The sequence below is a fragment of the Sminthopsis crassicaudata genome, chromosome 4 (assembly GCF_048593235.1).
Source record: "Sminthopsis crassicaudata isolate SCR6 chromosome 4, ASM4859323v1, whole genome shotgun sequence".
NCBI lineage: Eukaryota > Metazoa > Chordata > Mammalia > Dasyuromorphia > Dasyuridae > Sminthopsis > Sminthopsis crassicaudata.
Genome location: NC_133620.1, coordinates 376,889,177 through 376,902,038, shown reverse-complemented (window position 1 = coordinate 376,902,038; position 12,862 = coordinate 376,889,177). Strand labels below are relative to the sequence as shown.

Below are 12,862 nucleotides of genomic sequence, written 5' to 3'. Positions count from 1 at the left end.
AACAATTACATTCGATAAAAGACCAGGGGAAAATAGACCAAAAAGTAATCTTATCCTAAATAATGAATTGGTGAAATAGAAAATAATAAACATAATATTTTCATCCAAGAGATTGACAACAATGAGACAACATACCAAAATTTGTGGGATGCAACCAAAGTGGTAATAAAGAGAAATTCTACAACTCTAAATGCTTACTTGCATAAAATAGAGAAAGAGAATATCAGTGAATTCAACTTGCAACTAAAAAAGCTAGAAAAAGAGCAAGTTAAAAACTCCCAATCAAATACCAACCTTGAAATTCTAAAAATAAAAAGAGAAATTAATAAAATTGCAAGTAAAGGACAATTGGATTAATAAATAAAACTAAGAGTTGGTTTTATGAAAAAAAAAAACCAAAATAGATAAAAATCTGGTAAATTTGAATAGAAGAAAGAAAGGGGAAAATCAAATTGTTAGTCTTAAAAATAAAAAGGGAGAAGTTTGCATAAATGAAGAGGAAATCAGAGCAATAATTAGGAGTTACTTTGCCTAACTTTATGCTAATAAATTGATAACCTAATGTTAAGTGCCATTCTAGCACTCAATTAATACTAATCAATCCTTATTCCTAGGCCTGATGAGAGACTCTGGTAAATATAATGTCAATCTTACCTCTGTTTGGGGGTCCTCAGAAGTCTCCCGGCTGCTATTGTATACAGACTCAGTTTGAGCACAACAGAGCACCCGAGAGTTTTGACATGGTTGACACCTCACTCTATGACCTCCTGCACTATCTTGGTATTGCTCCCCAGGGTCAAATTCCAAGTGAAGAAAGAGATGGAAAAGAGAGAGAGTCCTTCCTCTTCTGAGCTTATATAGAGTCTATAAGGTCACAGGCACAAGCCAATTGATGATGAAGATTACATTCTGAACTTGAAGAGATTTTAGAGTGAGATTTTAGGATTCCTGCCATCTCTGGAGGTCCCACCCACGAAGGAAGTCCCTATATTCTCAACTCCAATCACATCCGGGGACCTCAGAGACCATTGACCTACTTACATCTCAATTGCACTTGCCTGACCTTTCTAATGGACCCTTACAACCTAAGTGAAATGAAGGAACATCTACAAAAAATATAGATTGCCCAGATTAACAGAGAAGGAAGTAATAATTGCTTAAATATTCCCATTTTAGAAAAAGAAATAGAATAAGCTATTAGTCAACTCCCTAAGAAAAAATCCCTAGGACCAGATGAATTTACATGTGAATTCCACCAAACATTTAAAGAACAATTAGCTCCAATACTATATAAACTATTTGAAAAAAAAATAGGGAATGAAGGAGTCCTACCAAATTACTTTTATGACACAGACATGGTACTGATACTAAATCACATAGCACAAAAACAGAGAAAGAAAATTATAGACCAATCTTCCTTATGAATATTGATGCAAAAATCTTAATAAAATATTAGCAAAGGGATTACAGAAAATCATCCCCTGGATGACCAAGTAGGATTTGTACCAGGAATGCAAGGCTGGTTTAATATTAGGAAAACTATCAGCATAATTGACTATATCAATAACCAAACTAACAAAAATCATATGATCTTCTCAACAAATGCAGAAAAGGAATTTGATAAAATCCAAAACCCATTCCTATTAAAAACACTAGAAAGTATGGGCATGAACGGAATTTTCCTTAAAATAGTAACATCTATTTAAAACCATCAGCAAGCACATAATGGGGAGAAACTGGAACTATTCTCAGTAGTATCAGAGGTAAAACAAGGTTGCCCATTATCATTATTACAACTCAATATTGTATTAGAAATGTTAGAAAGAAAAAAGAAAAAAAAATGTTGGTAAGCCAATATTCAAAGAAAAGAAGATTAAAGGAATTAGAGTTGGTAATAAATACCTGCCATCTAAAGGAAGGGGTAGAGGGAAGGAGGGAAAAATTTGGAACAAAAGATTTTGCAAGGGTCAATGTTGAAAAAATTACCCATGCATATGTTTTGTAAATAAAAAAATCTCAACTTAAAAAAAAAACTGAGCAAAAAAGTAAAATAAAATTTGACCATAATTTTTAGGAAGAAAGAGAAGAACACATTTCATACCCTGAGGATACTAAAAGCAGATCATGTAAAAGGCAGGAACTCTGAAAAGGTGTAATTAAATCTAGAAAAGCAGGGTATTTATAGTTAAGTACCTACTCAATGTGAAATAATAGTTCTTAAGCACATATTTAATATAATGTAATGATGTAATCAATCTAATTGGCATATACTTAGGGTAATATGGTGATATAATGGCTACAGTTGTGCATGCTCAGTGTGGTTGTGCATGCTCAGTTTGAGGTATTGAGGTAATTGTACTGGAGTATTTAAAGGGAGTCTCAGACTCAGAATGCTCTCTCAGCAGCAGCTCTTTCAGCCACACCTCTCAGGCACAGACACAAGAGAAGACAACAGATTCAAGACTCTATCTCTGACCAGCCATGTGGCCCTCCTGCTTCTTTAACTCCCCTACTAACACCAAGGACTCAGGCTGATCCTGAGGTTCTTCAGAGAGCTAGTCTGGGTATTACAATTTGGTGCCCAAATGTGGGACTCTAGGTTAGGTCCTATACAAATAAGCTCAAATTTAATCAGAAACCCAGGGCCTTGAAAAGCAGGGCACAAATCAGCTGAACTGACGATATCTGCCAAGTTCAGTGGAGAAGTCCCCTGTGACCCAGAAATAGAGTTTATATAAAAATAGACAAGCAAGAAACTTTGGTAAGGGCTAAACAAATCACTTTCATTTTTTTAGCTGAAATGGGGGCAAATACTAAGAAAAGAGCCTCCCCCACCCCTATCCCAAGGGAGCCATGTAGAATATATACTTAGGTTAATAAAAAAACCAAGGTTTATTGGTAACTTGGGAGTAGATAATTGGATTCTTAGAAACATTAGAATATAAGTCTCCTTAGCTTTCTAAGGAAGAAGAATTAGAGCGAGATTACTGGAAACTAGTGGGAGAGCAACTAATTGAACATTACAATGATAATGGTCCTGATTCAATTTCTAAGGAAACATTTTATATATATGACATAATGAAATCACACAAGTTCTAAAAAAAAAAAAAAAAAAAAAAAAAGTAAATATTCTAAGGGGAATAGCCATACAAGGAAGTGTGAGGAGAAAGAGGAGGAGGTGGATGGTACTGACAACTCTGCTGGAGTGCATAGCCAGTTAGACCAAATTAAGTTTAAAGTGTGTGGTGCTGTGGTGCTTCTCACATTCACAGGTCAATACACCAGAGCAGGTGCCCTTAAGTCATTCTCCATCTCCTGACCTTCCCCCCTCAATTTTGCTTTCCTGGGTGGAGGGGGGGGAAGGGCAGTGACACCATCAGCACCACCCATGTAGGAGCTTTATCCATCCCCTATGACACAATTACAAAGGGCACTAATTAAAGGTAGAAATGAGGGACAGGATACATCTTATTTGAAAATAGAAGCATACCCTGTGATTGAAGAGTTTGACTCTTCAGATCAAGAAAAAAGAAAATATACTCTGTTTAATCTAGAAATTATCAAAAACCTTAAAAAAAAAGACTTGCACTTTTTATAGGTCTACATCATCTTATGTTAACATGCTATTAGAGAATTTGGCTTTTGAAGTTATAACTCCTAATGATTGGAAATCTATAGCAAGAACATAGTACCTGGAAAAAAACTTCTAGTGACTTTCTGAATATAGTGAACTCTGTAGAATACAAGCTCAACAAAACAGGCAACCTGGAGTTAATATACCAATCACTTGTGATCAACTAACAGGTGTAGGTCCTTATGCAGACACTTTAGCACAGATTAATTGCCCTTTGACAGCATATGAACAAATTGCTTCTGCTGCTATCAAAGCATGGGACATCCTCCCAGGAAGACAAGATAGAGAGGAAGCCTTCACAAAAATAACACCAGTTCCAAATGAACCCTTTGCTGATTTTGTGGGACATCTGCAGAGAGCTGTAATACAAACTATTGGTGAAAATGTAGCAACAGAAATTATGATAAGACAACTTGCTCAACAACTAATGAGGTTTGTAGAAGAATTATACTAGGACTACTCAAGGATGCTCCTTTAGATGAGATCATAAGATGCTGTGCCACAGTGGGCACAAATACCTTTTATACCCAGGCTATGATGCAGAACATGGGAAGACAGGGTCCCTTTCAGCAAGGGACTCCCAGAGACACTCCCCAATGTTTTCATTGTGGTAAAGTAGGGCATCTGAAAGCTCAATGTTGGCATAGATGACAGGGTGGGAGAACAAGGCCCCAAAACATACGTCCAAAATGCAACAGAGGCTTCCATTGGGCATCAGAATGTAGATTGCCTCAGGGAAATAGGAAGTGGGGCTCAGCTCTAGGTCCCCAGGCCAAAAAAAAAAACACGTGGGGCATGATGGCAGCTGATGTTACACTCAGAGAGTCTTTAGAAGTTCAGTACTCAGATATTATCAATCAGCTGAGAAGCAATCAGATGGGAGAAAGGGTTACAATTGGAAAGAATGTATGCAGCTGGAGAAGCGAAATCTGTCCCTGTCTAGCCTATAGATCCTTTGCCTCCAGGTACAGTAGGGTTGACCATTTCACCTCGTGAGAGTACTTACAAAATAGTGTCCATCCATACACTGATGTGGGAAACTGGGAAATATGTAGCTAATATCCCAGTTATTAATACAGGTAGACAATGTGTGACTTATTAACCAGGAGAAATGGTAGCATCAGGTTTACTGCAACAAGACTCCTAATAGGCAATTTGATGATAGTTGCCCAGATTTTGACTCACAACAACAGAATCTAGGAATATATTGGACTGCAGCTGTTACAGCTGACCATCCAATGTTCACTATATGTAAATGGCACACCATTAGAAGGATTGGTAGACACAGTACAGATTGTACAGTCATTAGAAGTGCAATTGGCCCAGTCATTGGCCAAAGATTAGGACAGACACCTATATATCTGGCATAGGAGGATCAATAGGAGCTGAAGTTAGTACTACCCTTTCAAGATGGATATTTGAAGGTGAAACAGGAGTTTTTCCTTTAGTAGAAAAAATTCCTATCAATCTATGGGGAAGAGACATTTTACAACAGTTAGGATTACAATTGAGTACTTTGGTTTTTTTAGTCAGGGCTGCTGTTGAAGGCCTGTCAACACTCTCACCTGTTCCCATTCAATGAAAACTGTACACCAGTGTGGGTAGAACAATAGCTCTTAGCAAGTGATAAAATTCAGGCCTTATTAGATGTAGTACAAGAGCAACTTCACCAAGGATCTTCTCTAAGTCCTTGGAATTCCCCTGTATTAGTTGTAAAAAAGAAATCTGAAAAATGGAGGATGTTGACTGATTTGAGAAAAGTAAATGAACAGATGGAAACTATGGGAACTCTTCAGCCTGGACTTCCATCTCCTACTCAACTGCCCAGAAAATGGCCTCTTTGGGTTATAGATATTAAGGATTGTTTCTCTAGATAAGGAGGATGTGAAAAGATTTGCCTTTTCAGTGTCCAGCATTAATTTAGCTGAGCCTTATACAAGATATGAATGGACAGTTTTGCCACAGGGAATGAAAAAACAGCCCTACTATGTGTCAAATGTATGTTGCTGCTGCTCTTTAGTAAGAAAAGCATTTCCAAAAGTAATGTTAATACATTACATGGATGATATATTGGGATGTGTACCTGAGGAGCAAATGTTAGTAACATGTCTACAAAAGACCATTGAAACACTAAGAAACTAGAAACTGCATATAGCAATTCAAAAGTGAGTGGACTGAAAAGGAGTTCTGACTACTCTCTTTATAGTTAAGTCATGAGAGTATACAGCTCAACTGTTATTCAAAGAAAAAATTCAAAGACATGCTCCTTTTCAATATTTAGGATATGAAGTATAACCTCAGATGCTTACAGTACAAAAACTTTCTTTAAGAACAGAGAAGTTCTTAAATGACTTAAGTTCTTAAATGATTTTCAAAAGTTAATAGGAGATATCCAATGGATCCAATATCCAGGGTTAGGCTTAACTACCTATCAATTACAACCTATATTATATGACATTTTAAAGGGTGACACTGCTTTAAACTCACCATGCCAGCTTACAAAAAAAGCTCAAGAAGTTTTATTCAAAGTGGTTGAAGGAGTTACTCAAAAACCCTTGGAAATATCAGTTTTTACTACAAAAGAGGTGCCCAATGCAGTCCTTTATCAAGGACAAGTGTGATAGAGTGGGTGAACCTCTCAGCACAACCAGAATAAACCTTATTCCTTACCCAGTGCTTGTGGCTAGAATTTTATAAAGGCCATTAAGCAAGCAATATAATTATCTGGGATAAGACCTGACAAGTTATACATCTTTTATACCAATGCATAAATTAATGTATGTTGTGAAACCATACCAGAGTGGCAAATTTTACTGGTCACGACTCCAAATTTTACACATGGGTCTCCATTAAAGAAAACCTGGCAATTACATAATTGGCAATGGATTTTTGAAGAAAAAGTTTAAGGTTCCTCTTAAAGGACCAACTATCTTTACAGATGCATCCAAACATAACATTTGTGCTATATACTTTCATGATTTAACTATAAAGAGAGTTAGTCAGAACTCCTTTTCAGTCCACTTAGCAAAATGAATTGTATGCAATCATTCTAGCTTTTATTTATTATCCAGGAGATGTAAATATATTATCTGATTTGGCCTATTCAGTAGGTGTGGTAGAAAGAATTGCCACAGCGAAAATAAAATTTGTAGCTTCCAATATATATCAACTCTTTAAGGAAATTCAAAAGCAAGTGAGAAAGCATACAGGTAAAATTTATCTCTTGGATGTCCACTCTCATAGTAGACTTCCAGGTCCTATTTTTTTATGGAAATTCAAAGGCAGATAACCTTATAACTATGTTAGGCAATGCTACTTTATTTCAGGCAGCCCAAGAATCTCATTCTAAATATCATCAGACTGATTGAGTTTTATGTTTGCAATTTGGGATAACAAAAAAGGAAGCTAGGAGCATAGTAAAAGCCTGTACAGCTTGCCTTCCATTCCACAGTCCTATGCTTCCTCCAGAGAAAAACCCTCATTGTTTTTAGACCCAATGAAATTTGGCAAATGGATGTGACTTGTTATAAATTTTTTGGTCGTTTCTCTTTTATCCATCTTGTAGTAGATACCTTTTTAGAATTTACTTTTGCAATACCTGCAGCAAAAGAGATAGTGGGAGTGATCACTGAATTCCTTATACATGGTTTCACAATCATGGGTGTGCCATAAGCAATAAAAACAGATAATGGACCTGCATAAAATGATCTCCAGATGAAGCCCCAAAGGGTGATATGAATTGGCCTCTATCTCACAAGGCTGTCTTGGAAAAATTCAAAAAGGATCTTAAAAGAGAGGAAATGAGAACTTTGTAACGGGAGGTTGGAAAAGGAAACACAGAAAGTATCTGAAGAAAACTCCTTAAAAATAGACTTAATGAAATGGAAAAAGCATATAACTCTTTACAAGATAATTTGAGGAAATGGAAAAAAATATATAACTCTTTACAAAACAGATGCGGAAAAATAGAAAAAGAAAACTTCTTGAAAAATAGAATTTGTGAAATGGAAAAAAAATCCATTGAACAAAACAATTTATTTAAAAATTCAATTGGCCAAATACAAAAGGAGCTTAAAAAAAGGAAACTGATGAAAATAATTTACTAAAAATTAGAACTAAATAAATGAGACTTCAAGAATCAGTTAAACAAAACAAAACAAAAAAAATTAGAAAAAATGTAAAATACCTCATTGGAAAAAAACAACTGACTTGAAAAAATATACAGGAAGACAATCTAAGGATTATTGGAGTTCCTGAAAACCATGATGAAAAAAAAAAAGAGCCTAGACAGCATCTTTAGGAAATCATAAAAAAACCAAAAAAACAAGACAAAAAAAAAAAACCCTTGTTAAGTCTTAGAACCAGAAGGTAAAACAGTCATTGAAATAATTCACCAATCACCTCCTGAAAGAAATTTCAAAATGAAAATTCCAAGGAACATCATAGCTAAATTTCAAAATAATCAGATCAAGGAAAAAATATTGTGAGCAGTCAGAAGAAAATGATTCAGATATTGAGAATCCACAATCAGGATTACTTAGTACCTAGCAGTTTCCACCTTAAAAGATCAAAGGCCTGGAATATGATATTCCAAAAGGCAAAGGGACTTGGATTGCAGCCAAGAATCAACTATCCAGCTAAAGCGAGCATTATCTTTCAGGGAAGAAGATGGACATTTAGTGATATGGGTAAATTTCGTTTATTTCTGACAAAAAGACCAAAACCTGAACAGAAAATTTGATCTCCAAATATAAACCTCAAGAGAAGCATAAAAAGGTAAAAAGGAAAGACCTTTTGAGAACTATATCGCTGTTAAGAGTATGCTTAAAGAGTGCAGTTATAATTTTATGGTATTGTGATAATATAAAAAAGTAACTAGAGGTAGAAAAGGGATCATACAGGAAAAAGAGGAAATGGAGGTAAAATGAGCAAAATTATATCTCATGAAAAGGCAAAGAAGACACTATAATTGAGGAAAGAAGGGAAGGGAATGAACATTGTATAAAACTTACTCTCACCAGATTTGGCTCAGAGACAATATCAGGAATATTTGGCTTCACATAGAAATTTATCTCACCCTACAAGGAAGGGGGAGGAAAGGCAGAAGCTAATAGAAGGGGAAAACAGAATTATTAGGGAAAAGGTATAAGAAAGGGGAAGGGGCTTAAAGGGTGAGGGCTGTTTGAGGGAAGTGGTGGTCAGAAGTAAAATATCGGGGAGGAAGGAAAGGAGGAAAGGAAAGAGAAAAGCATAACTTGGGATAAATAAGATGGGGAAATGCAGAATTTGTCATTTTAACTGTGAACATGAATGGGATGAACTCTCCCATCAAATGAAAACAGATAGCAGACTGAATTAAAAGCTAGAATCCTACAATATGTTGTTTACAAGAAACACATTTAAAGCAGAGTGATACATACAGAGTAAAGGGAAAAGGCTAGAGCGGAATCTATTATATTTCAGGTGAAGTTAAAAAAAAAAAAAAAAAGCAGTAGTAGCAATCCTGATCACAGATCATGAAAAAGCAAAAATAGATCTAATTAAATGAGATAATGAAGGAAACTCTATCTTGCTAAAGGGTACCATAAATAATGAAGTGATATTAATACTAATACTATACCAAGTGGTATAGCATCAGAATTGCTAGAAGTTGAGAGTTGCAAGAAGAAATAGTCATATAAAATGCTCTAAATCACTATTGATTAAAGAAATGAAAATTAAAATTACTCTGAGGTACCACTTTATACTTATTAAATTGTCATATATATCAGAAAAGGAAAATGATAAATGTTGTAGAAGATATCCAAAAATTGGAACCCTAATGCATTGTTAGTGGAGTTGTAAACTGATCCAACCATTCTGGAGAGCAATTTGGAAGTATCCCCAAAGGGCTATAAAACTTCTTCTACACTTTGATTCAGTAATACCATTATGTCTATATCCCAAAGAGGTTAAAAAAAAAGGGGGGGGGAAAGGACTCATATGTCCAAAAATATTTATAGTAGCTCTTTTCATTGTAGCAAAGAATTGGAAATTTAGGGGATGCCTATCAATTGGGGAATGGCTGAATGAGTTGTAGTATTTGAATGTAATGAAATACTATTCTATAAGAAATGATGAGTAGGTGGAATTAAGAATAATATGGAAAGACTTTCATGAACTGATGCAGAGTGAAGTGAATAGAAGTAGAACATTCTACACAATATCAAAAACATTAAAAATGATCAACTATGATAGATTAAACTCTTCTCAGCAATATAATGATCAAAGATAATTCCAAGAGAGTCATGATAGAAAATGTTGACCACATCCAGAGAAAGAACTATATAGCCTGAAGCATCTATTTTCACTTTTTTTCTTTCTTGTGGTTTTCCAATCTTGTTCTCAGATTAATGTGGAAATATGTTTAAAATGATTATACACATTATCTATATGAGATGCCTTGCTAATTTGGTCAGGGTATAGAGAAGGGAGGAAGAAAGAAAAATTTGGAGCTTTAAATCTTAAAAAGATGAATGTTGAAAACTATCTTTATATATAATTGGAAAAAATTAAAATGCTATTAATTGAAGAGAAAGAACTCAATATAAATTGATGTGTGTATATCATATATATATATATGTATATATATACATATATATATGAAACTTTGTTTCTTGTTTTTTGCAACATGTTTAATATGGAAATATATTTTACATTATTTCACACATACAATTGATACCACATTACTTGCTTTCTCAATAGGTAGAAGAAGGACTGGAGGGAAGGAGCAAATTTGGAATTCAATTTTTAAAAAGAATATTAAAAGCAAATATATAATAAATTAGCAAAAAGAAAATGAGACAAAGAGAAGAGATGAAAAATAGGAAGGAATGATCAAACAGGGAACTTTTAAGAGTTCAGCACTTTGGAGCTGGCATATTTATTATAAATATTGAGATCAAAAGGTAGCTATTCCTCTGGGTAATGTTGGATGACTAAACATATAGATAATAAAATTTAAGGAGATATATTATATATTGCCCTGATGGTTAAAGATAGACTATGAGCTCTTCCAAAAAGGAAAAACAGTATCCTGCTACTGCAGCAATGATTGAGACCAAATGATATAGATGGGTGGGGTGAGCCCCATGAAGGAAGGTTGCTGAGTTATGGTGGCAAAGATATAGCTGAAAATAGCAGTGGGGGTCAAGGATCTGGTATTTCCCTTTATGAAACAGGGGTTTAATAGGCCCAATGTGACAGGAAACAAGAGAGCAGGAGAAATCAGTTCTGTAAAAAGTGGCAGCAATGTAACATCTTCTGGAGATAGCCAGATTTATGGGGATGAAAAGATGAAAAAGCATATGAAAAGAAAAAAAAAAAGGATGAAGGGAAAATTTTCAGTATTCCAGATGGATGTGCAGAGGTAACAATGGAAAAAAAAAGAAATGCAGAATAAGAAATAGACTGGAAAATGTAAAATTGAGCTGGGTAGTAACATGTTATTCATCTTTGGGAAAACTAGGAAGCAATTTTTTGTCATTTGTATATAATTGTACCAGACATATAGTAGCTACAGAAAAGTTTACTGTAATCCTCCACATGGTGAAAAGAATAATTAAACTCATTCAACTGGTTTTATAATCTTACAATCACTTTCATTGAATTCCTAGGACAAGGTTTTCCAGCCTAGGACTCTGCGTAAGGCATCTTTGATCTCCTTATTCCTCAGGCTATACACAACAGGATTCAGTAAGGGCGTGATGACAGTGTAAGACACTGATATAAGTCTGTCTTCCAGGGAATTCTGAGACTTGGGCTTGAGATAGACAAAGGAAGTACAGCCATAATGGACAATGACCACAGTGAGATGAGCGGCACAAGTAGCAAAAGCCTTCCGTTGCCCCTCAGCAGAGGCAATCTTGAGGATGGTGGAAAAAATGAGAATGTAGGAGATGAAGACCAAGACCATAGGTAGAACGATAACACCCAAACTGATGAACAAGGTGATGAGCTCTTTAATAGTTGTGTCTGCACAGGCAAGTTTCAGCAAGGGACGAATGTCACAAAAGAAATGGGAAATGATGCTAACATCGCAGAAAGGCAGAGTAAACACAGATGACACCTGAAAGATGGCTGTGCCAAGGCCCATGCTCCAGGACCCACATGCTAGCTGAACACATGTTGTTTTTCCCATGATTACTGAGTATCTCAAGGGGTTACAGATAGCCACATAGCGGTCATAGCCCATGGCTGTAAGAAGGAAGCAATTGTTGACACCAAAGATAAGATAGAAAAAGAGCTGTGTGGCACAACCTGGAATGGTAATAGATTGGTATGGATGCAAGAGTCCATTCAGCATGCAGGGTATGATAGCCATAGTGTAGCAAGTCTCTGAGATAGATAGTACACTCAAGAAGAAGTACATGGGTGTATGAAGTTGTCGATTGAGATAGATGAGGGTCAAGATGAGAGCATTGCTGGCCAACGTCAGTAGGTATAGAGTGAGGAAAATTGTAAAAAGGATGAGCCGATGCTTCCATCCAAAACTGGAGAAACCCTCTAGGGTAAACTCACTTATAGTAGTAAAATTTGCCCTTGACATTGAGGAAATACTGTGGCTGAAAAGGAAGGTGGAAAGCAGAAATGAATGAGGGTCTAAATATTAAGTAATAACCTATTTATAAAATGGCTGTCGCTGGGCAGAGGAACCTAACTCAACAGGATAAAATGATTTCAAATTTGCTATGTAAGATCCTTTCTTTCAAGAGTCATAATTGATCGTTGGCCCAAAGATCTTAGTGTAGGAATTAACTATCTTTGTTTTCACTTATGGTGTATACCCAATGGCTCCTAGAACTTGCCTGATGGATTGGAGAAGATTCACAGGATCATAGACTTAGAGTAGACATGAAGCTTAGAGGGACCTTAGAAGTAATCTAGTCTAAGCCCCACTTTACAATTGAGAAAATAGAAGCAGAAATAAAATGACTTTCCAAAGTTAAAACAATAGTAACTGACAAAGTCAAGATTGAAACAAAAATACTCTGGGATCAAAGCCAGCATTCTTTCCAATGTACCACTGAAGATGAAGAACACAAAAAGAGATATAGATATTGGTTGAAAAGGGGGAGAAACTGGAAAAAAATCTGCCCAAATTTACAACTGCATTTGTTTGCAGAAACCTAGATCCTAGGCCACTTGGAACTGATGAGTTCTCAAGATCTAGCAAAAACTGATAAGCCT

General features: G+C 35.6%; 1 protein-coding gene across 1 annotated transcript; it reads right to left on the bottom strand.

Moving 5' to 3' along the window:
* Positions 1–11,285: 11,285 nt before the first annotated feature.
* Positions 11,286–12,221, bottom strand: LOC141541390 (olfactory receptor 10J4-like). Its single transcript, XM_074265530.1, has one exon. The coding sequence runs from the start codon at positions 12,219–12,221 to the stop codon at positions 11,286–11,288; it is 936 nt and encodes a 311-aa protein (XP_074121631.1).
* Between the last annotated feature and the right edge of the window lie 641 nt (positions 12,222–12,862).